Below are 25678 nucleotides of genomic sequence, written 5' to 3'. Positions count from 1 at the left end.
AAAACATGATAATAGCTAATCCCTGTGATTACCTTAAGCATACGGCAAGAAAACCTGCTGGGTTTCTGCCTTGTATTATCACACATATTTATTTTCATCACACACATTCACATCAGGAGTGCGCTCTGCAGTCAGCGTTTGTCCTTGAAGTTTGATCTGCATCATACGGCTATTGGCTTGGGCATTCCCACTAATAAGCCAACCATAATGTTAGCATACTGAAGAGTGCCTGCCCAGACTGGAGGTGAAGGGGCTGTTTCTCTCTCCATCTCTCTGTGCCAGTTGATAGCTTTCGCTCTGAATAAGGTGCCCTGTCAGTGCGCCATCTGTGCCAGGCAAATTAAAGCAACACACAAGGGAGATCTGGGCCTTAGTGCACTGGACAATAGCTCCAGGACTTTAAAATTCGCTCAATTTATCATGTTTGTGTTTGTGTCCTGGTGCATTTGTGTGGGTTGATATTGTTTTCCCCTCATGACTGCAGAGAAAAAAGACATACAAAGAAGGCATGTTATGCAACAGAGAGGCATTTGATTACCTACAGAGATGAGGTTCTGTCTCACACCCTTCTCTCTATGGGCCAGGATTGTTTGGCGACGAGGGAGAGGATGAAAGGGAGCATCCTGCCCATGGCGTGCTCCCGATTGGGTAAATGGAGCCGCAGGTACCATAGCAGCTTTGTTCAGCATATGGGCTGTTTTATCGTCTAGGAAAGCTGATAATTGATCTTCAGTGTGAAGGCTTAAAAGGTCTTTTTGTTTAATTCAAAAGAAACAGAAAAGAAAATAGGGATAGAATCTGGCTGTGTATGGAGAACTTCAAACAATGCGAGAAAGCATGGGGAGGGTGGGAGCTCCATGGGATTAAGCAGCAGGGTTGCTTCATTAAGCCTGGCAACCCAATGAGTGGTTAACTCCTTCAGCAGGGAGGGTACACGGGAGCATTGAGGGACTATGGGACTGTGGAGGTCTGGTGCCAAGCCACCAACAGACAGAATGTCTCTCTGTGGGGAGATGGAGAGAGTCTGGGTGAGATGTTGGATGGATTGCTCTGTACAACACTGATGATACTAATCACTGGGTTGGATAAACCATCACCATTAGCTCCCCTGCAGTGTAACAACATGCAGAATAGAAAAACATTAGTTTCAGCTACTGACTTAAAAGTAGGGGTGCACCGATATGGAAATTCTTGGCCGATACCAATGTTTAAAATAACAATTTAGCCAATAGCCGATATTGATACCGTTATATGTTTACTTAGTTTTTGCAGTTTTTTTGTGCCAGGGAAACAAATACATCTTCAATACAAGAAACCAGTAAGACGCCCTGAGGGCGAGCATCCGCCTGGGTGACGGCAGACTGCTGGACGAGTGCTGGCGCTTTTGCATGGGGGGGCCGATCAACATACTGTATGGAATGATTCTGTACTGGCCATATATGGAGCGTGTCTTGTGTACAGGGTTTGATGAGGTCAGATCAACATAATTATGGAATGTCAGAACAGGTCAGCTCCATATATGGAGATCTAAGTGATTATCCAGTCTTCTACATGTATGGTTATCCAGGGTTAGATGAGGTCAGTATTGTGATGGTGGTGTGACGTGTCACGAGGCATGACCATAAATGGAGGCATGATGTCACGAGGCGTGATCATTATATGTAGGCGTGATGTCACGAGGCGTGACCATATATGGAGGTGTGATGTCATGAGGCGTGACCATATGGATGCGTGGGGTGACTAACTGACGGACGGACGGACGGACGGACGGACGGACGGACGGACGGACGAGAGATGCAGATTTCATAGTAAATGCGACCTGTGGTCGCAATAAATGTTCAGAATCTACAGCTTCGTAGACTGCAGATAGCTAACACATAGGCAACTCAAAATGTATTTGTGTCAACTGTTTTTAACTTAACTATTATTATTATTATGCTTATCAACAACAGTTTTATTTGTCGATACCGATATTGACCGATAACGGCAAATACCGCCCCATACCGATATGTAGCCGATACATCCCTACTTGATGTTCACTGTTGATGTGAACACGGTGGTGTTTCTGGTGAATGGTGAACTGAACATATCAGTTTGAAATTAACTTGAAGCATTCAGCTAAAATAGCAGATCGACAAGCTTAATGCATCCCAACATGTGAGCTTGTAGCTTAATGCATCCCAACATGTGAGCTTGTAGCTTAATGCATCCCAACATGTGAGCTTGTAGCTTAATGCATCCCAACATGTGAGCTTGTAGGTCGCTATTTTAACAGATTTGCCTTTATTCCAGTGACAGGCGAAAGAGATAGAACGGCCAGGAATCAAACCAGGGATTGGATGATATGGGCATGTTGAGCCCATGTGGTATGCAGTGTATGCACCCTAACCACTTGGCTATTGGGATGCTCAACCCTAGTGACAACACTGGGGTAAACTTTTGAACACAACTTAAATAGCTTTTCAGAGAGACAGAAAATTGCTCAATTTTATGGTCACAAATGGAACATTAGCCATACAACAAATAAGAGATGTAACAAACTTCAATTTAAAATGGTTTGCTAACACAGCCTGAACCTCGCTCTCACCCTTCTCACCAACGGGAATGACATTGCATTCCCGTTCCAGGGCTAATATGGGTTTCAGCGTCTGGCCAGTGGAGTAATGGGACGTGACATGGATGATGATTCCTCCCGATACAGGGCATTAGGCAGACTGGCCACCATAGCTACAGGCCTGTCAAAAGAGTGATGCTACCAATGCTCCGGACAATAGCTCCAATGTTTAAGCCGTCGGTTTGAGTGAGAGAGAGGTGGCATGGGGGACTGGTCTCCTGCCACACAAAAGCCGCTCTAGCCCCATTTGATTGTAAACCAGCAGCAAAAATATACACATTTATATTTTTTCCAGCAGTTATCTGATGGTCTTCAGAGTGACAGACTATGGAAGGAGGTATTGGGGGGATCAGTGTCAGGACTCATGATTGTTGATGGATAGATTGAATGTTTTCAGGCACATTATGGTTACATGACAGCATGTTTAACTGCTTGGCTCCCCTGCCGCCCATTTCAGTGTATCATATATTACCAAGGGTCATCTACTTAACCTAAGATGTGTAGTACACAAGAATTTCACCGCCTGCACTTTTGCTACATACTGTACCTGCTGTATTGAGCATGGTACATTGGTACAATAAGGCCTGATTTAATATTGGTTGCGTGTGGGTTTGAGGCACACAAATAGCAGATCTACAAGCTCTGCATTGCTTGTTGGGAGCTTGTAGATCGGCTATTTTCGGTGCATGACACTGACACACAACGGAATATAACTTAATTCTAACTTTCATTCCAACTAATCCAGGAATCTAAGACTGCTGCAAACGCTAAATGGTACAGTATATGGTTAAGGTTACTGACCATACGCTGAATCGTCTGCCGTGTTTTGTCTCCGTGTGGTTGCCAGGATGTCTGGAAAAGAATGAGATAAATAAAAACATTAATCTGGGAATACTTGAGTGGCCAATAACTTCCTTTATTTTCGAATGAGAGAATGCTTTCTTGAATTTTCTCCTGTCCTTTGCGTTCCTGATCACATCGCTCTACAGTCTACAGTACAGAGAAATAAATAAAAAATACACTTTGTTACTAACTACATAATCAAACCAGTGTATGAGCAATTACTGCATAATTAACACAGGGAAAATGGGAACAGTTTTCCTGTAGGAGTTGTGAATGGAGGCGGGCTAAATTAATCTCCTTCAGCATGAACTCAGCCGCTGCCCTTGCTGAGGCAGCGAAATGAATGCACTGAAATACCGCATTACAATTTGTTAGAACGCCAATCACTTAAGTTTTGCCTTTCAGAAATGAGAATCCATTAACTTACAAACTCAATAACTTATTATGTGAGAGCCTTTATTGGATGCGTGTGGCTGAGAGTCGTAGTAAATACAATTGTGTTTAAACCATACCATGGCAGGTGTCAGGGTACTGGAGGTAGCTGTCCTCCACATCCTGTTCAAAACCGCCCCTGGAGAGAGAGAGAGACACACACACACACACACACACACACACACACACACACACACACACACACACACACACACACACACACACACACACACACACACACACACACACACACACACACACACACACACACACACACACACACACACACACACACACACACACACACACACACACACACACACACACACACACACACACACACAAAACGTCTCACTTAAAATTGGCATCAATCCATTTGTTGTCCATTATAACAGAGCCTACTGGCCTCTTAATATTCTGCGTTGTGGAGACCTGTTCCTTCTCATGCCAAGCTCACAACGTATGTTCCTACCAAATAAATATTTGTGACATTCCTTAATTTGTTGCTTAAATCGTGTTTCTTATTGAATTGGAAAAATTACTTGACAGCCTTGCTTTGATTTATATTTTCCACTGTAGCTGCGAAAATGTGTCTACAATGACACCCTGTTTTTGCTGCAATGGATGCATCATCTTTCACCTTGGAGTCAATCAGAAATCAAAGACCCGAACGCATTCAGACGCATCTCTTCTATAAGTAATGAGATGGCACTGACACACCATTGCCCCCATAGTTGAGCAGCACACAATTACATCAATGCAAATTAATCTTTGCATCGACTGCATATGTGCAATAATAGGGTCAGAAAGACACATGAACACAGTTCAGTATGCTCATGCTGTACAGAACAAAGGTTGTCTTTGCTTTTGCTTCTCATGAATCTCAGAATAAAAACTGTCAGCACTCAGTAATGTCCTTATTATTTGCCTCACCCAGGAGTAAAGCAACCAACCTGTTTCGACCTGGTCTTCCTCAGCGTTGCAACAGATAAAACACATAAAAAGTAGAGATGCACAATATTGAAATTATGACCGATATCCGATTATTTGCAGGGTCATATCGGCCGATACCAATTGGAGTCATTGCTGAAAAATTTAATTTTTGTTTTGCTGGTGAAAGTACGGTAGATGGTAAGCCCCCCTCCCCACTAACAGCTGGCACTATTAAAGAGACAGGCAGACAGACAGGCTGCTCTGCGAGTACAAAGCCATTGACTGTCACATTGTTATTGTGTCATCAATATTGGCGATATTATATATTTAGATCAGTTCGATATCGATATGGCCTTAACGCTACCGATTATATCGTGCATGTCTAATAAAAAGTATTTTTCAGGTTCTCTTTGGAAGGGCCTCTGAATTACTTTTAAGACAGCGAAGAGCAGATGCAACTATCCAGACAGAAGGTCTGTGTGAGGGTCTGAATTGATCAACAGTTGTGTAGTCACACCCAGCCCAGAGTCTAATTAGGTTGACCCAGGCCAGGTGTTAGTGCATATATCAGCCACACAGTAGCATTGGTCCCTTTTTATTCCAAGGTTCATTTTGTTTAGAGGAAGGAAAAGTATAGCCTTCCTGGCACACCATGCTCTCCAGGGACGGGCAGCAGGAGAGCTACAGCCACACACACAGAGAGCGAGAGCAAGAGAGAACGCGCGTAAGAGAGAGTGGTGGAAACTCTGCCTCTTTGTGTCAAGTCAGTCAACAATTTATGCCACTTCTGGATGAGGTAGAGAACAGAGGAGAGAATGATAGTTTGAGTGAGAGAGAGGTGAAAGAGAGAAAGAGAGACAAGGAGGGTGAAGAACAGAGGGAAATATAAAACACAGACACAAAGGAAAGAGAAGGAGTTCCCCGATTATTTGTAGTCCATCCCCCTTACTGACTAAATGAGCTTTCTCTCCCTTGATTCTTTCTTTGCCTCTTTCCTCCTCTCAGGACCCCTCTTCTTTTCTCTTGCCTTCTTTCAACCTCTCCATCTGTTTACATCTCCCTCAGCCTCCTTCTTGCTTCTGTCTCTTCCTTTCTTCCGCAGTTTACTTTTTGTCCAATCCTCTCATTCTGTCTCCTTCCTTACCTTCCTGTTTCTCCATCTTACATTTGCTCTCCATGTTTCATTCTCACCCCACCCCTCCTTTTGATGGCCCCTTGCCCCTCCCCTCTCTCCCTAGTGGACAGTTAGGCGGCCTGGTCGGGCACAATATTGCGGTCAATCTCTCTCAGGTTCTAGTTCATTGGTTTCCAGCATGCCACTGTCCTGCCTGACAAACATTGGCTCATAAATCAAACTTCACATAGCCACTCAGTACATCGCCAGCATATGGCCACATTCACAGTGTGTCCAAACGCTTTCGCCTACAGACAAACACACGTGCGCACGTGTGTGCACATGCACACCCTTGTGACCATATGCATGCGCACCGCACACACAGGTAGACAGATGCACCTACACACACACCCACAGAAAACACACACAAATTCTATTAGGAATTAGGAGACGTTATGGAAAGTAATACATATGTGGTTATTGAAGGGCATAAACGATCAAAAAAGAGATCTACAATCTCCCATGTCGCAGCACAACATGATGGGAGCTTCTAGATTGGAGGGAATTTGTAGATCGGCCATTTTCGGGTTTTTAGGAGTAGCCATATATCAACTATGGAGGGAGAGGCAGAGGCCTAGACTGTCAAACGGCAATGTAGGAGAAGAAAATAGTGCCATTAACGCCTCTCCTCCTGCTCTACCCTTCCCTTCCATACATTTATCTATCTCTTCTTCCCATTTAGTAGACAGTGTGGTGCACCGCTGTGTGATTGAAAGCCACACAGTCAAACATTACTTTTGATTTCATGACATTACATTTGATTTCATGAAAATGGACTGGGTAAAGGTAAAGTAAGAACAGAGAGAGAGAGAGAGAGAGAGAGAGAGAGAGAGAGAGAGAGAGAGAGAGAGAGAGAGAGAGAGAGAGAGAGAGAGAGAAATAGACAAAAAGAGAGAAAGGGAGGATGGAGGAACATATGCGGTTGAGAATGGAGGGATAGCAGAATGGCATTGATTAGCTTTTTACTTGTGCAGACTGCATACACAGGGATACACACACCCACAGTAATGCCACCAGGGACAATATCTCTAAGTGTCAAATGGCTCCCTTCCAGTTCATACAAATGGATAGGTAAATTATGCAGGCTTTTTTTTTTGTTGATCGATGGCTTTCTGTTGGACTGAAAAGTGTCCCACCCTCCCACCCCCCCACCCCCCCCACACACACACACACACACAGTAAAACTTGGGGTTTCATTCCCAAGCAATTCCATGTGCGCGGCATGTCTGCCAGCAAATGCTGTGCTGAATGATATGAGAGGGGATGGAGATGGAGATGGCACACTGGTGCTTTCACATTAAAAGGTATTGTTCATTTATCATTTTCCTCAATGTGTAAAAATGGACCTGAAAAGAGTCCATTGTTACACATTCAGAGTTAAATGGCACTCAGCATTTTCCTGCAATGACATTTGCAGAGATCCATAGTCATCATGTTGATACTCCAGCCAAATCAAACTCTAGATTAGATATTGATTATCTAGAGTATACAGCAGTGTAATGCAAGGCCAGTTTATATGAATAGTGCTGAACAACCCATTCAAGCAACAGCTTGAGATGTAAAATTACTTCCCCATGATACCGGTTGGCAACTCATTTCTGAGTTACAACTTTGTTTACTGTGTCTAAATCATGTATCCATTTTGCTGACAGTGGTTAAGGGAAAATCCACGAGGAAATATTAAAATTTGTCCAACGCACACGCGTGAGTGCGTGTGTGTGTGTGTGTGTGTGTGTGTGTGTGTGTGTGTGCACGCACGCGTCTTTTCACTTACTTGAAGCCAGGAGTTACCGTAGCACAGCTTCCTGATTTCAACCACATGCAGTACGGGTCCCGTGATGACAGACAGGTTCTGCAGGACAAACATACACAGTCAGAAGTCAGAACAGACTGTAAGAGAACCGAGTGTGAAGAACGATGAGCCAAGGCTCAGCAGATGTACTGGTGGCAAGACCCAGTGTGTTCTAGAACACTGCCACAGGCTGTCGTTTGACTCCACATGAACTGGGGGGAAAAAAAGAAAGAGTACTGTAATATGACTAGTGGGGGTGAATGATGTTTTCGGTAACTTTTCATACGTTATTACTGTATGTTGTATAGATGGACATTCATGTGTTGAGTGAGCGTCACAATCCTTCAAACCTGTGAAAACCTGTTATTTTTGCGTGATTTCATGCCTGGGTGTTGTTACCAATCACTGTTAAAAAATGATCAACAATAATATTGTATATCATGTACAGAAACTGTCTGTCTACACTAGTCATGAATGGGCTATTTTGTTCTCATCCCATCTGAGGGAGATAATAAAAACAAAACAATGAGTGAAAAAAAGGTTCTTCTGTGTTGGATTTGGGAGCATGTCAAATCAGAAAGCCTCCAGGACAAACTAAGTTTTAATAAGGGCCCCCTGTGATCCATGAAAATTACACCCATCAACACAGTGCTGGCAGGCTCCATGCATGTTGCAGCACAATCTGTTGATATCAGTGGTAAAGCCCAGGGAGATCAGAGACTGTCTGTCACCATAATGGAGCAATGGACACAGTAGATATTCACAAACTAAAAAGTAGCTATACTACAGTATAATATACCGCAGAATAGCTTATATTGTAGAATACACTACAGTATAGCTTATTTTTTTTTAATTCAGTGGAGCAATATCTACTGTGTCCAACAAACAAATAACTGGAAATATGCCCATTAACTGATATCCTTCTACCCTAATAGACAGGGGGTACACAAGCACACCGTTTATCCGTGCTCCTTCTCCTACCAAACCACACTGTTGGCACACATCTCTCCATGCAAAATAAATCTGCACGCTCCCAGAATCCAGCTGCACTACATAGCATCCACGCAACTGTCATATTTACTGTACAAATATTACTTTTGTCAAACACTGTTATTGTGCAACATTTCGCTGTGATGCAAATTATATCACAACTTTCTCATTCCCGGGCACCTCCCCTTTTCACTGCGCACACAGACACACACACACATGTGGCGCACACACATACACAGGGCATAGCAGCACGGTACAGCACAGTATGCTACAGTACAGTATGGTAAGGTTATCAAATAATTAAATACACGCTGTATGGGTTTCTTTGATTTGGGTGTCAGCTGACAAAATAACATAACCTTCAACACATTCCCAAACGCATGCATGCTCTGCTTTCTACCTGTCGTCAAACGAGCATGACAGTGTAATCAAAATAATAATGGTCAGATCGCATACAGAAAGATTATTTACTGTGGAGAGAACACATGTTTGACTGTTCACTCATCACTCTCGTGGTGTTTCCCCCCCTCTCCCTGGTTCCATAAGGATATGTCCACATGTCTTCTCGTCAACTATTTTGACGTGAAGGGAGGGGAGGCGGCTATGAGATCAGAACACCCGAACATTTTCTAACAGAGAATAATAATAATACCACCGTTGATCCAGAGAGTAGAAGAGTTGTGATAAGTCAAAGATAGGAGAGATGGAAGATGGTGTACTGCAGTGACAGTGTACACACCAGCGTCACTGACAAGCAAACTTACGAATTACAGACTGCCGGCCAAGTAGCCTAGCATCCTACTAGCCTACATGTAGGCAGGAAGATGGCGCCCAAATAAGCCAAAATCCTACCGAACGCGTCACTACGCTCTCCCCTTATAGTGGCTGCCTGTTCATTTAAAGATCAATTTAAGATTTAACTGATGATTTTAAAGTTACCAGAACCCATGGGCAGCCCCTTTGAAATGCCTCCTCAAACTCACTTTGCAATAAGGACCAACTGTTGTTTTCATGTTCACTGTCTTGCTCCTGCATTGTCCTCTCTTGTTCGTTTCATCTTGTTTAGGGATAGACAGTTAGACACTATTAGCCTCCAATAGTGAAATTTCTTTCATTGTCATAAGTTATACACTTCTTCTGCTTTTATGTTGTTTTTTTGTCTAGCTTTTGCAACATTTGTTTCAAAAACGGGGTCATACAAAGGGACATATGCAAAGTCAGATTTCCATTTAATGTAAGATTTAATGGACAATAAAGTTGTCTTCATCTTTTAAATACACATCATACTGTAGTTGTCTGTCTTTCTTTCTTGCTGCCTTCCTTCCTTCCATCCACCCATGCAGTACTACTGTATACTTGCACTGCAAGTCAGTCTGTTGCTCTGCTTGCAGCAGCACTTCCCAGGGGCTTCTTGGAGCCAATGGTGGTCTAAGACAGAATGACACAGCTGACCTGACAGGACAACGGGTGGTCAATCTCCACAGCAGAGCACTCCGGGAAAAGAGGTCAGTTGTGTCCACTGCGGTTTGGAAACACAGTGAGCGGAGGGTGAAGTTATTGGCTTTGTGTCCAGTGTGAGACTGACTGTACTGTACTTGTGCATGCAAGTACTGTCGGCTCTGTCCCTTATGTCTCTTTAAAACGTCACACTCTCAGACTTGCCCACTGGCTTCTTGCTCATGCTCTGTCAGGCTATGATGAACATACAGTACAGGTGTGCATCCTCGCCTACGGCTATAAGGAACCTCCATTTGTTGCTATGGGGAGGTGGGATCTCTGCTGCTCTCCGAGGTCTGGGCTCATAACTTTTAGTTGTCAGTTGGCTAACATCCAGGGAATACCCCCTGGTCTACAGGATATAAGATAGCCCATTCCCACAGTAAAACTCTTGCTGTCCTTTTGGGTACATTTTAATATTAACACAATTTTACAGTACAACATTTTGAACTCATACTCAATACTGTATTTAACATTGACATTGTATTTTTGTATTGCACAGCGGTTCTTGGGAGCCCAAGGTTCACAGTGCTCAGTCAGCACATACAATGCATGAATTATAAATAAATAATAACAGGAAAGAAAATGGGTAAAATTTCATTATGCCAGCATTTCACCCAGCAGCAGCGATAAGCACACTATTATGTTTATTCTAGACTGACTAAACTGAAAAAGAAAGAAAAAATAAATAAAGATAGGAACATAATAAAAACAGGTCATTTCCAGGACATGTACATGTCCAACTGGGCTAGAAATCTCTGTCTCTGCAGATTATCAAGGCACAATTCCTTCTGTGTCCACTGGCCAGCCACCATCATTTCATCAAAACACTAACAATCATAGAATGCCTTGCCGCTGTCCCAAAACATTGTCATTTCTGAAACCTAATATCTGCACCAGTGCCCCAAGTGAAAAATAGAAACCTGACTTACACTTTTGTGAGCAAGCAAGGCTACAGAAAGGGGGGCTGCGAGAGAGCGTGAGGGAAAGAAACAGAGAATGAGCAGCAATTGAAGAATGCAGTGAGAGAGAGAGCGAGAGAGAGAGAGAGAGAGAGAGAGAGAGCAAGAAAATGGAGACAGTAACTGGCAGAGATACACAGACCAAATCTCATTTGGAGGTAGAACGATAGAGCAGTGAGGTGAAGGAAGACACACGGCTGACACAGGACCCCCTAGTTTGGCCTGATGAGCCTTGAGGGGGCCCATAATCCCTGGATGAGGTGGGCGGCTGCCACACACTCTAGAAAGGATCCAAAGATGCAGTCGACCCGTAAGCCCACTAAAGTGAGACGGACCTTATCCGCTTTCCCCCTCGCTATATTACAGTACCTCCTTCCCTCTTTCTCCCTCTTACTCAGGCTAGAGAAAATGCTGGCCACCGCTGGCTGTTGGCCAATCAGCTGGTTCCAATTTGTGCGTAAATGCTGTTGAGGATTTCTTGGGGCCCCGGCAATGAGGCGTTAGCATGCTATAGGGGTATACGCGTTCCCAGTAGGATACTGAAGAGAAATCTTTTCTCTTCATTGCGACCGGGGTGAGTGGGGGTAAACATTCCAGCACCAAAAATAGAACATGAGGCGGGGAAGCGAGTACATTAGCAAGGAGTAAAACCCTGCCTGACAAAACAAAAGTTCTCAAAGAGATCGACTAGAATATCCATAACAACCTCAGCCTCTAAACAGTCATTCCAAACCAAATGTTTAGAAACAGAATATTGTTTGCGTTTCACAAAAGGTCTTATAAATATTCTACAATAATAGAAGCTGCTTTTGTGCACGTGATGTTAAATGATTTGTTTGATGCAACAACCACCTCAACCATATTTAAGATACTATAAACTGACTTACACAATAACCTCCTAGAATAGCATACTAAGTAAGTCAGTAAGTAAGTAAGTCAGAGAGGCTTATTGTCGGTATCAGCCAGGGTGTGGGAGTCTATCCCTGTTTCAATGCATACTATTAAATACAAATGGGCTAGACCTCCGAACCCTCCGAACAATGTTGCTCTATGGCGTAGAACATGTTGCAAAGATGCAACGAGTTATACAGTGAATAGAACCCATCAGGGTTAGTGACATTGTTTGATATGAAACTTCAGCTTGTCTTATAAACAAAATTAGACCAGAGACCCAAACTAGTGAAAATAGCAGATCTACAAGCTCACAAGCTCACAATGTGTCGCTTCAAGCCACGTTGTGAGCATGTATTTTCACTACTTTAATTAAACATTTGTTTTCCAATTTATAATTTAAAACTAAATATAGGAAACAAAAAGTAAAGGGAACCATAAAAATGTGTGCGCGACCCACAAATGGGCCCCGACCCAGTGTTGGGAACCAGTGCTCTGGATAATGCCTAAATTGTGTATAGGCCACTTACTTCTTGCAGTTGCCATAATGGGAACAGCGGCTGAGTGGCATGCGGATGACACAGCTGGAGAATGCCACAAACAGAGCGTGGTGGTCCCTGTCCAACTCCAGGCCAAGCACTCTCCTGTCCTCACCACGCACATTGCATCTAGTAATACAGGACAAAAGCAGCTGTTAGGACCCAGAACTCATGTTGTTTCATTTTGATAACGGAAAACTAGACGCTTTAGGCTGGTGGAGTCAGAGCAAAGAGGAAAGCTGTTCCCTGTGAATGAGGGTGCAGAATTCACAAGAGCAAGACTTGTCAAGCTGTGCACAATAAAGAACAAAAACAAGAATGCTTCCAATATATGATGCAAAGTCTGACAATAGACTAGAGAAAGGGTGGGCAGAGTATATTCAGGCAGAACAGACACAGAGAGTGACTGTTCTGAAAAAGCAAAAGGAGGAGGAGATGAAAGAGTGACAGTAGAAGGTAGGTTGAAAAAAGAACAAAGCAAATAATAAAAGAAGGACTATGGGGCGATCACAGAGATATGTTGCTACAGGAAAGTTTAAAAGAACGCCTTGGAAAGCACATCAGGGATCAGGCAAACAAATGTTGTGCATATTAAACCACTAGAAAATCGTGACGGGCAGCACAAGAGAGGAGCACATGCCAGGTGTGGCAACCATAGGGAAACTTGGGGACGACATGTTTCTAGCGAGTCTCAGCGTGACAGAAACCAAAAACCCAAACTAAAATAAGTTATATGAGTGATCTACTGACTTGTTTGGATTGTAGACGTCGATGTCCTCTAGGAGCTGGGTGCTGAAGGAGGCGTTGGAGCCCTGAGTGCTGGCCAGGATCTTCAGCACATGGCCGTTCTCTGAACCAAGGAACACCACGGTGTGGTTCTTATATGGCCCAGCTGACGTGTCCACAGCAATTTGGGTCAATTTAAATCTGGAAAACAAAAATACAAAAAAAGATTCCATATTATAATATTACTCTTTCCGAGTCAGAATCACTTGAATTCGTCAAGTACACAACATGCACAAGAAATTTGAATTTGACGGGATATGTTGCAGGCACAAACAGATCCAGGACAAATACACAGGGGAATCACACAAGTATGTGCTAATTGGAAACAGCAGACACATTTGTAGAAGCTTTAACATACTCCTTGAAATTGATTTCAACCAGTATGATCAACATATAGTTGAGCTGTATGCATTAAAACAGTGGTGGGGTGACATGCAACAGAGGTCCCTAGCTGGAAACAAACCAGGGATGTTGCAACTGCATGACAAATGCACAAACCGCGATTGTGTGGTAAATGCACAAACCGGCAGCAACTCATGTACCCCAAGAGACATTTATTCCCTGAAAATCTTTTTTTAGATGTAGAGGAAAAGTTTCCTTGTTAACATCAATGTAATTTCGTAGTGAAAAACCAAAGCGTGCGTTTAACTGGTCATCGTGCCATATCCATTTTCCCATCCACAATTTATGTTCAACCTCTAAACAGCTTATCCTTTCCTTATCTGTAGGAAACCGAACCACAGCGATATTCCTTTCTGTTCGTCAGTTATCTCTCTATGAGCCCTTTGAGTGTTTCTACACAACAATTCCTGTTTTCACATCCATTTATGCACCTATCCCTCCAATTCACCTGTCACACTACAAGGATCAGGGAAACTACATTGAGAGCACTTTCAGCGTTTTTCTGTGATCTCTGTGTGAGCGGTGCTACACAGGCCTATCACATTCCAATGTGTCCTTTCATAAGGACATCGGTGCAAGGTTCACTATGTGCCTCTCTTCTAACAGCCCCTCCAAGCTGGTTTTCCACCAAGGTTGGGGTGGGGGGTGTTTGCCCACAGTCACTAAACTTGCACGGCGATGCAGTGCCTCGCCGTTATTGCGCGATGCGTGCCCTTGGCTAGATTTAATTTATTCAGCTCCTCTCCGGGGAGCGACGAAGCAGATGATGTTTTGGCGCCAGATGTGATACAGCGCACCTTCCCCAGTGTGGGAGCCACCACAGCGCCTGGTTGGCTGTCAGGCTGGCTCCGCTTCAGGAGTTGTGGCAGGGAGCGGTGGGTAAAAGTGTATGTGTGTTTGTGATCAGTGTGTGTATCTGTCTGTCTGTCTGGGATGTGTGTGTGTGTGTGTGTGTGTGTGTGTGTGTGTGTGTGTGTGTGTGTGTGTCTGTGTATTACATGCCTTCATTCTCAAATATCACAGACACATATTCCAATGACTTTCTCGCATGAGAGTTCCCTGCAGGTCAGGTCAATGCTTTAGAAAACTGATTCTCATGCTGGCGAGATTGCTCTTTGATGACGGAGGCAATCGATCCGTTTCCACATTGTGAATAAATCTAATGGGTTTTAATGAGGGACAAGGTTGTGTGTTACACCCGACTTCACTCGTCGATAGCAATCACAGCCCCATTGTGTGAGGGGCACTGACGTTTCAGAATAGAACAGAACACATGCACAGCAGCCATACATACGCAACACAATTCATCACCCGTTTTTTTTCTTTTGGTAATTGGTAATTTCTGCTCAGCGTATCCAGCTGAAACACGGCTGTACCTCTGCTATGTTTAATTACTGTTATGTGTTGATTCTATTAAGGATATTTCTCCTCTCTCTAAGGAGTAACAGTTTGTGATGGCTAATAATGAGTCTAACATGTGGCTAGAGTCTACAGAGACTTTGTGTAACCCCCCCCCCCCCCACCCACCCATTGGCTAGCGTCCCTCAAGTAAGGAAAGAGGAAGCTCTACCCCTACATGTATCCATCTCTCTGTACCTGCTAGTTGTGCGTGTGAAGTAGGGACGGTCATTGACTGAAGGAACGGACTCATCCATTAGTGGGTATGATTTGATGAAGGTCAGGGTTTCATCTGGGAAGGTGGTGGAGGACTTGTAGGCAGCTGCTGAGCCGTCTCCAGAACAGCAGCCCGGTCTGTGAAATGACAATGCAGGAGACTGTCAGGAGGGAATCCAACTCTAGGAACACAGATGTAAAAAGCAGTTTGTTTTCAGAGGGAGTTCACTCACTCACGCCCGCGCGCGCGTGTGTGTGTGTGTGTGTAGGGGCACGTCTGCAGGTGGCTGGTGCAAAAGTGGTTTCTTGTTCAGTGATGTATGTACAAGACAATGACAGTAGCATCTGCACCCTCCATTGCATACGAAAATGATGTTTTCTTTTTTTCTTTCATTTAATCAATAATTTTATACACAAATTACATTGTTTAGAACACTACAAAGACAAGAAGACAACTTGTAAATGTTTATTGTTTATGACCCATTTCAATGATGTGACTCACCTGGGCTTGGGTACCTGTTCTTCAGGCACAGGCGTCCATGCAGACTCGCTGTTCCTCTGCTCCTTAAACTTGCCGTTGAAGGCCTTCTCGATGTCGTCCATGTAGAAGGCACACACCGCTGAGCCCGTTATACTAAGGAAAGGGAGATGTTTACTGAATTATTATTATTGTTATTATAAATTACATTTCTCAAAAACAATGTTATTGTTATTTGTATTAACACGAAAAAAGAAAAAAACATTGATGGTGGCGCGCTAGTTAACACACAAGGTCTATTCGTCATGGCTACTCGCTTACGCTATTGCACCGGGTATTCTGACAAAGCCCCTATGACACCGACACTATGACTCAGACACATCAGTTGGATCGGCGGTGCAATGTAGGTGTGAGGGCTGCATATGCATAGCGTCCTGAACCCTCTAGTACAGTACATATACTGTGTGTGCACCCATATATACCTACATACGTACATATAGATTAAAGAAACAACAAAACATAATATCAATGCCTCAAGAGGTTGACTATGCCTAAAGAAAAATCAATTCCCCCACCCACCTCAAAAACACACTCACACACCACAGATCATTTTACAAGAATTCAAAGGACACAGACAAACAGGACCGGCCTCTATACAGTATCTATTTCAAAGTGTAAGGGTATTGCCCGCCTCAGTGGCCTGGCCCACCTGTTGGCCTGCGTGGTGAAGACGCCCAGCACTGCGGGCCGGTGGTTGATTTGTAGTACGTTAGTCAGCGACTGCAGCACGTCAAAGTAGAAGAAGGAGTCGCCAGGGACGGAGCAGTTCAGCCTGGCTTTGAGGAATGACGTCCAGTAACGCTCTAGAACCCGCGGCGAACCGCCATTGTCATTCTTACACACGCGTGCCACTCTGGAGAACACCACCTGAGGGAGGGGACAGACCTGCATGTTTACCACTGCAAAAATGTATACACACAGAACACCTGACTGCAATTACAAAAAGCCTCATGGGTGTGTGTGTTTTTGCGCTCCACGTGATCTGGTCCGATTTCATTCCTGTGCAGGGAACAACAGTGCAGGTGTGTCACGTGGCAACATGTTTTGGTGTGTACTATAGCTGCATGGTCTTAAATAGCAAGTCTCTCACCTTTCCAAGTGTGGTGTACTCCACCGCAATCTCACTGAAGAAAAAGTACACATAGTTCCCGTATTCGATGGCATGAAGAAAATGAGGCTCTGAGGGGGACATGAGAGGAAGAATGTAATAGTGACAAAGTGACAGCACTGCTTTGTATTCAACACAACATTGATTGCATATTAGAGGAGGAGAGGAGAGGAGGTTTGCTTGATGGCAAACACAAACATTAATTTTGAACGATGAGTAGATATGATATACTGTTTGAAACTATTTTGAATATTATTGTAGAAAATAGAAACTTTGTTTTCCAAGCAGAGACGTGATATGCTTACATATTATACAGTACAGACATTTAACCGATGCTCTTGTCCAGAATTTTCCAATGAGTGCAACACTAGACTAACTAAAATATCTCAATGGTACTGGAGTATTATTAACAATATACATAGTATGCTGTAGGTTTAGTGCTGAGGAACGTACCCAAAATATTGAGATTAGTGTTTGTGTGTGTGTGTGTGTGTGTGTGTGTGTGTGTGTGTGTGTGTGTGTGTGTCTGTGTGTGTGTGTGTGTGTGTGTGTGTGTGTGTGTGTGTGTGTGTGTGTGTGTGTGTGTGTGTGTGTGTGTGTAAGCCGTAAGATGTTGATACATTATATAAAATGAAAAACAAATAAAAAACAAACAAAAAACAAACTAGCTGCTGCATACGAGCATGAAACCTCAACAACTTAGTGCTTGGAGCTTAAGGACGTATTTAATATTCTAGAGTTATTACAACACTGGAGCCTCACCTCGCAGCCATTTGGAATCATATTTGACGGTGCGAAGAACGGGGCTGCTTTCTCCCAGACTGCGGTAAATCACTGCATCGCTCGCTAAGAAGTCTGTCATGGTGGCTGAGTAGAAATCGCCACCTGAGTGGAGAAAGAAGGGTAAAAGAAAAAAGGTGTCATAGTAGGTACATTTCCAGGGATCACAAGGAAAAACAATTTCTTTCAAGTATCTATTTTAGTCACAGTTGACTTTTATTGCCCTTTAGAGAGGGAGAGAATAAAACAGATGTAGGAGGAGCTTGTCATTCTTGATAACACTCGATATGAACTTTGCGGAAATGTCACTGGAAAATTGGCAGGATTGAATGCAGGTCTGGCTGGCTATCAGATTGCAAAGCCCCCTACTCCAGGCCCTTGGACTGACTGGTATGTCAGTTGACTTCTCCTGGATGAACTTGTCCTGTAACGTATCTGAAGGCTGACAAGGGACCAACCTGCTTTTCCATCATGCTCAGGGGGCACACAACGAATAATCACACAATAGCATGCGACATGTTTGAGCCTGTGACCCGCTGCACTCACCAGCAAAGAGGCCAACGTTGGACTGCCGTGATTCAAAGGGACAGCGAGCCTGTCCTACTACCTCCTCTCCATCCTGCTCCAGTGTGGACATCTGGGTTAGAAAGTACACAACAGCAAGGAAACACTTTATATGGCCCATTGTAGGAGTTTAATGCTAACTCCATAAATTATGCATCAGGACATAAAAGACACCACCATTGTAATACATGTACCAAAACTAGTGGATTTACATTTACGCTTGTAAAGCCTGTAGCTGTTATTGTCCTTCACCTGCAAAATCTATTCACCTCAAACTCAAAGTCCTTATTGTGTTGTGTTGTATTGTGGCTAACTGCAAAGGATACGTAACAAATAAATGTGTCAATGAATGGCAGCACATGCGTCATAAAGATTACTTTTATTAGATGTATTGTATATGCGCCGACTTCATAACAGAGGCGTGTTGGTTTTAAGTCATGCCACTGTACAGAGAGCACCTACTCTATCTTGACTACAAATATTTTAGCTGCTATTTTTGGACCTGCTGTTAACAAGGTTGTAAACCTCACCCACAACAATAAAGGGTAGTCCCAGACTCCCAACTGTGTGTGTGTGTGTGTGTGTGTGTGTGTGTGTGTGTGTGTGTGTGTGTGTGTGTGTGTGTGTGTGTGTGTGTGTGTGTGTGAGAGAGTGAAAGAGGAAGGTGTGTGCAGGGTGGGTGTGTCTCTGAGGGAAAGTCAAAGCACATTCAGCACTTGGTGGTGAAAAGGTGACAAGCGTGTGCACATGGAGAAATGCAAGCTGGTCATTAACACATGGGTTTGTGTATGATGCTCACTGCTCTCTGGCTTACCGATGTTTATGGCATTGCTATTATAACCCAATGATACCAGTAACAGATTCCACACCGATACCAAGTAGTAGGAATATGCCCTCAGACTGTGATATACAGTGAAAGTGATCAGATTCAAGGCCAGTTTAAGTGAGGTGAAATAATAAAGATGTGGGTATGGGTGGCCTGTGCACTGCCATGCTAGAGCAGGAACAATACAACATTCAAGATAAAAAATAATCCAGTGTACACAAGAAGTGTTCAGATGTGTTTAATTTAACTCTTATAGACACTTTTTGCATCATGGCTTCCTCAGGTTTGCTCTTCAGGAGAGCAAACCTGAAGAAATTAGTTGTTTGCAAGTACATTTGTGTAGTGTTAGTGAATTACTTTTATCTTAGATGTTGTATTTAAAAATACCTTCTCAAAACTGGATGAGGAACAGAAAGGTTCTTTTCTAGCTGGCAACCATTTATTACCTACTTTGAGAATCTGAGAGTACTTACGACAGACTAATTGAATCAATACTATGTGTGTTTTTTGCTTTCTCATAACGATAGAACTGTGTATAGATGGTGATGTATGACAACGTTCCGAGCACATGCAATCTTTTCCAACATAACTTGTGACTGACTATCTTTTGAACTCGAATAACTGTATTTATTTTGTTTTATTTTATTTTATTTTTTGTTATTTATATTGGGTTTTTTTTATCTGTGATTAAATTATTATTTTTGTATCCTACTGTTTATATCATATGTCAAATATGCATGCTTGTTGTTTTTGTATGTCTGTACTCAATTATTAATGTTATTTTTTATATTGTTTTAATGACGACGATAACTGGGGGGAGGGATGGGGTGAGGGAGAAAAAAATGGTATGTTCAAACTGTACTAAATTGTTGAAACCTATTACCAATAAATATAAAAATAAAAATAAACTGGATGAGGGACTTGCAGAACATCCAGAGAGATAAATACGGTACAGATAAAGACAATAAGGAAACACCTAAAGATGTTATGATATGAAGCCCCGAGCTAGCATGTGCGTTTTGGGCATCCATGTTTGTGTGTGTTTACTGAGTTACCTCATGAATGCTGCCCCCCTCATAGCTGCCATACTGGGCAGATGGAGACACTCATTGGGTACCTCATATCTGACCTTTAGGTTACAGCGACATGCTGATCGCAACCTCCGAGTTGTATTCTGGCCCAGCTGGCTTAGCTTACTGGTCAATGATGTGGTGTCTCCGAGGCTGAACACCCATTCATGCCTTTGACCCCAACACCCCTGACCTTTGACCCCAACACCCCTGTCTGTCATTGAAAAGAACACCGGCGTACGCGTGCATGACAACACACGCACGGATGGGTGTATGTGTCAAACACACGACCACCCCACTATCTCAATTTCATTCCCATTCAGCTTTGTCCTCCCTCTCGGAGACAGAGAGCGTGATATGATTTACATTTCCTAACACTTTCTCCAGCTGTCTGCACAGTCATCGCGTGCATGTTTTTTCCAGACTGTGGTTTAAGTGTAAATCAGTGTCTCTGTACCACGGTGAGTCAATGGAGGAAGCGAGTCTTTTGTGTGGGACAATGTGGAATTACTTAGTTTCCTCTTGGCTCTACCCCACTCCTCCTGCCCTGTGATTTATATGCTGTAGGTGTCATGTTCCTCCCCCAACCAATCCCCTTTACTAAGGGCCTGCAGTGACTCATGGTCCAAACCTGTGATGTCACTCTGTAGTATAATCAAGCTTTTACTGCAGAAGTTTGTTCGACAGAGTTATCATGACTTTGGACTTTGTACCGTTACAAGAGTAAACTGGAAAAACCATGCCTTTCCTTATAGTTATTACTCTGAGAATCTAAAGATTTATCCTTATGAATGCATGTTTACACTCCCAGACTTAAATTAATACTCCAAATGTTACAGTGTAGGATTGAGGCAAGTTAACTTTTTAGTGTCTTTTATCTTGCTTTTGGCAGCATTTCTCAATTGTGTGAAAAGAGTGTCATGATATTGCCATTATCAGCCACTATCTTGTGCTCTGTCAGCAGATTGCTCTTTCGGAGCAATATATTATCCCATTAACATAGAGCTGTAGAAGTTATCTTACCATGCAAGACATTAATAAAATGTCTGGGTCTGTTATTTGACGTAATGGTCTGCCTGGTAATTGTACTTTTGCATAAATTCTGTAGCACTCCATCATGTTTTTTGTTTGGAACAATTATTTAGTTGTATAATTGTAATAGCAATTAGGTAAACCAAATACCCACATTCTCATTATAAAGCAATACATAACTGATGGTGACAGTAACATGATTTATTATTTGTAAAACATTTTTTTTGTAATCTCACAATGGAGGCAGAATACAACAGGTATGTCATAGTCTTACCTTGTAGTTACGGCAGGTTGGGTTGAAGGCATTGGTGCCACAGGCAAACAGCGTCTCGTCATTTCGTGGTACCAGCACTTTGATGTAATTGTAGCATTCATCCTATCAGAAGGCAAACATCTGGTTATTACATGACCACAGTGATGAGGTCCATGGTCCATATCAGCTTGTAGTGCACCAGCTGCACGATTTCAGCAGGTCTTACAAACAAAACCAGCCAGACAAAAGCTAGCTTACTTTCATGCTGGATGGTATAAGCTTGTCTGCTTTGTCCTCCTTTCAGTCAGCCAGAGCCAGGGAACTGTCATTCATTCTGAGGTCGTGTTGTATAGTTAGCCACTTCCTGTACATGGCGTCTATACTTTAAACATGCCATCATAGGCAAACCGACTTCCTACAGTATAATACAATTGCCTTGTTGGGTGGACGGTGAGTGGACGGTGGGTTTAACAGACGTAACATGCACACATAATGGAGACTTATTTAAATCTTGCTGATGTCGCCGATTAAGGCGATTATACAACAAAAGACAACATATACACTTTGAAGAGAGCACATGGGTCTGCAGTTAGTAAGCGGAGGAGTAATCACTGTATAGGAAATGGGTAGGCATTCTAAATAGCTGGAAATGTGGAGGTAACCTGTCGAGGTTGTGTTATTGTGTACAAATATATTTGACTCATTAAAGTATTCTGTGTGAATATCATCTGTCGGGTGGAAACCTCACATCCAAAACTGTTACTGTTATTCAAATAAAAAGCAATAACAGATCTAGATCTGCTACTTTTGTGTGACACTGTAGTATGATCAAGTAGGGGAGTCATTTACGAATAAACACAAAGTTAAAATATGGAGATGGTTTTTGCCCGACAGCAACAATAATAAGGTTGCCATTTTAGCCATATCGCTAATCTCAACTGCAAAGAAACAATTTCCATGACATTAAATCAGAAACCGCCAAAATGAGTTCATCCAGCATTTTTCCACAATTCTCTCCAGCTTGACTTCTCATTTTTATTGGACCGGCGGGGATTTGCGCAATAGCACGCCACGCAAAAAGGTTTAACTACAGGCCGCCGACCTCTGTGCGCCTCTGCGCCTGCCCATCACCAGCTGTACTGATCTTCCTGCCCGTCACACTTCTAAACCCTTGAATCATGCTGCCAATAACAATGTAATTATCACACTCAGGTACATCCATATCAATTATATAACATAAAATATTTTTTTTTATAGTATACAAAAATTAAATGTAATTAAAATTAAATCTAATATTAAAAACTTTAACCACTTTAACTCTGGTGTCGCTATTTTGGGCATAGTCAAGAATTCTCAAAAACTAGGGAATTCTCCAAATCTTTCACCAATTTCTAGAAATGAAAAAGATAAAAAATATATATGCAGATCTACAAGCTCACAACGTACCGTATACTGTAGATTGTCTATTTTTGCTATTCATCATACGATGAAGTGTATAGGGCTTAGGTTAACAGCAGACAACATACACCAATCATTCTGGGGAGGCAGAACCACTAACATACTGTATGTCTAGTGATGCCTATTCTGATAGCTATGCATACCATATCACAAACTTCACTCTATGACAGTCAGAGAAGAGCAAGATAGACAGAAAAAGGGTAGAATGAGAGAAGTAGAGGTGGTGAGGAAGGCAGTCATACTCACGCTGTTCTTCCCTCTCACTGTGCACTTTTCCACGTCCTTTGTCTTCCAAGTCAGTTTCTGAAAAATGAACAGACAGCCAACTGTCAGCTCGGAGACAGCAGCCCTCCGCTCCCCCCCCCCCCCCCCCCCCCCCCCACACACACACACACACACTCTTTTGCTCCCAATCGTTCACGTGCTATTAGGAAGACAGCTGTGATGAAAATCTCATTAACTTCACTAAACTGTCAGAAAAACAAACAGACAAATACCACAGATGCCTGGGGCGGCCTTCACAGTTTGTCAGTGAGCAAGTACGTAAACATTATGGTGCCTTAATAATAATTTAAAAAATCAACGGCAGGTTAACATCATGCGATAAACCATGAATTCATTATCTGCGCGCACACACACACACACGCATGCGTACTCTGGGGGGGGGCAATAACAGGTATATCCATCAGTGTGTTAACAAGGTAGCCTGGTTGAAGGTTTAATGCACTGCCTGGTGGCTTCAATTCAATGCCATCTCTGCAGGGTGATTTACTGACCACACAGCCCTCTGGGCTTATCAAAACCACCAAGGACTTCTGGGAAATTGCAGGGAATAAGGTACTGTACCAATCATTCTCAGCAGCAGAGTATTATGAAGGTGTCTGTTTTCTGTGATTCTTAAACCCACCCCCTGCTCCCCTCTTGGGCCTGCAGTGGAGTGTCTCCAGTGAGACTTTCGCTCTTGAAGATCTGATAGGATTCTCTAGGAGTCAGCGCAATGGTAATATAAGCCCTCCCTCGTCCATGCTCGATTTGGTTTACTAATAATGACTTATGCCAACCCAGCCCCTTGGAGATCAGTGAAGGGGAGAATGCAGATGGGCATGTGGTGAAAAAGACAGGGAATTGGTTTGAAATTTAGCCAATACGCAGAAACCGATATACATATGACAAAGAGCAAGCACTACGACAGTACTTTCTGGCACAGAAAGGATGGGGAAGTCAAAATTCTCAAGTGGCATATGGCTAGAGTCTTCATTAATTTTATACTCTCTTCAAATTAGATGGGAATGGCTGAAAGATTCATGAACACTTCTCTTGAACACCGCTTAGAAAAAGATGGATTGACATTGTAGAGCTCCAACAATGTCACTTCTTTCTACCAAAACAAAAGTCAATATTCTCAAGCCAGGCAACTCTTATTTTATTAGCATCAAATATTGATACAATGATCAGCGTGTTATGCAAGGGATAATTAACGGCGAGCCGGACAGTGTTGGGAAATATACCTTGACAGGATGATTACTATTGATTAGATCCCGGCACGAAGCAGAGCGGTCTTTATTATCCTGACTGGCTCGCTGTCAATTATCCTTATTATACAGCTACTTAATAAAGACATTTATAAATTCCCCCCTTAGGTAACAAAACGAAGGATTTTCTTGCCAACGGTAATGAAAGTAGGATATTGCAATATTTTATGCCAGGTCACCGTGTGTCCTGACAAACGCTCTGCGTTGTCATGACAACCAGAACAATGTTCATGGGAATACGGAAGGTAGCGTGATTATGTAACGCGACAGTCGGATGCAAACAGCTGTACTGGATCCTGGATCTTTGGGAACTTTTTTAAAACTATTGAAAACAAAGAGTGAACAGTTGAATCCATGTCCAAATCATGAAGTTAGTTGAATAGCCTACACAACCATTAAGAAGAGGATGTCTCAGCATGTAGGCTAAAAAATGTTGTCGCAAAATCGGACAACCCCCAGTTATGAAATGCCCTCTGCACCACTGCATGTTGGATACAGCAAAAGAAATCAAGAAGGAGCCTTTCATTAGACAGTGGTCTGTTATTGAGCTCAGCGTTCATTATTCAGCAATAACACACTGCTGAATTCAGTGATCAAGTGACCAATCAGAATCAAGCATCCAACGAAGCAGTGTAATATTATATATTATAGCCTATACATCTTTAGTTGGTATATATTAAAGTGACAGTACAACCACATTATTTTTTTGCACCACAACTCAACAACTATGCACTCACTGGCTTGCTGAAGGAGGCAGAAAGTGTTGTTTCCCTCAAGTGTAGCTGCTAAGGCAGCAATTACTGCCAGGCAGTGTGTCGCCCCCATGAACTCCAGGGAGTAAACGATGCCTATGAAGTTTGATTCAGGGAACCAAAAGAATTTCTGCCACCTGAATGAGATGGCACATGCGTAGTTGTGGAACTTGGGTACTTGGCCCATTGAGCTGAGCTGACTGAGAGCCGAGAGGGACTTTTAAATTAAACTTTCTATGGGAAAATAATGCATGTACAGTATAAATAATTCATACAGTGTTCATGCAAAACCCAAG

At 42.9% G+C, this 25678-nt stretch overlaps 1 protein-coding gene across 3 annotated transcripts in view; it reads right to left on the bottom strand.

Moving 5' to 3' along the window:
• sema6cb (semaphorin 6Cb) overlaps positions 1-25678 on the bottom strand; it is a 130646-nt gene that overhangs the window by 14923 nt on the left and 90045 nt on the right. For all 3 annotated transcript variants that reach the window (XR_013964393.1, XM_080768648.1, XM_080768649.1), the window contains exons 7-19: positions 23345-23401; positions 21662-21763; positions 18442-18532; positions 17878-18000; positions 17098-17186; positions 16657-16874; positions 15972-16103; positions 15452-15607; positions 13418-13594; positions 12659-12796; positions 7771-7848; positions 3970-4028; positions 3416-3466 (exon numbers count right to left, since the gene is read on the bottom strand). Coding sequence is in view for 2 of the 3 variants with exons in the window: in XM_080768648.1 (XP_080624774.1) it covers positions 3416-3466; positions 3970-4028; positions 7771-7848; positions 12659-12796; positions 13418-13594; positions 15452-15607; positions 15972-16103; positions 16657-16874; positions 17098-17186; positions 17878-18000; positions 18442-18532; positions 21662-21763; positions 23345-23401 (1471 nt within the window). In the remaining variant the exon portion in view is untranslated. The remainder of the gene's footprint in view (positions 1-3415; positions 3467-3969; positions 4029-7770; positions 7849-12658; positions 12797-13417; positions 13595-15451; positions 15608-15971; positions 16104-16656; positions 16875-17097; positions 17187-17877; positions 18001-18441; positions 18533-21661; positions 21764-23344; positions 23402-25678) is intronic.

Source organism: Protomyctophum bolini (genome assembly GCF_963924005.1).
Source record: "Protomyctophum bolini genome assembly, chromosome: 7".
NCBI lineage: Eukaryota > Metazoa > Chordata > Actinopteri > Myctophiformes > Myctophidae > Protomyctophum > Protomyctophum bolini.
The sequence above is the reverse complement of the archived record's forward strand: the minus strand, read 5'-3'. Positions and strand labels throughout refer to the sequence as shown.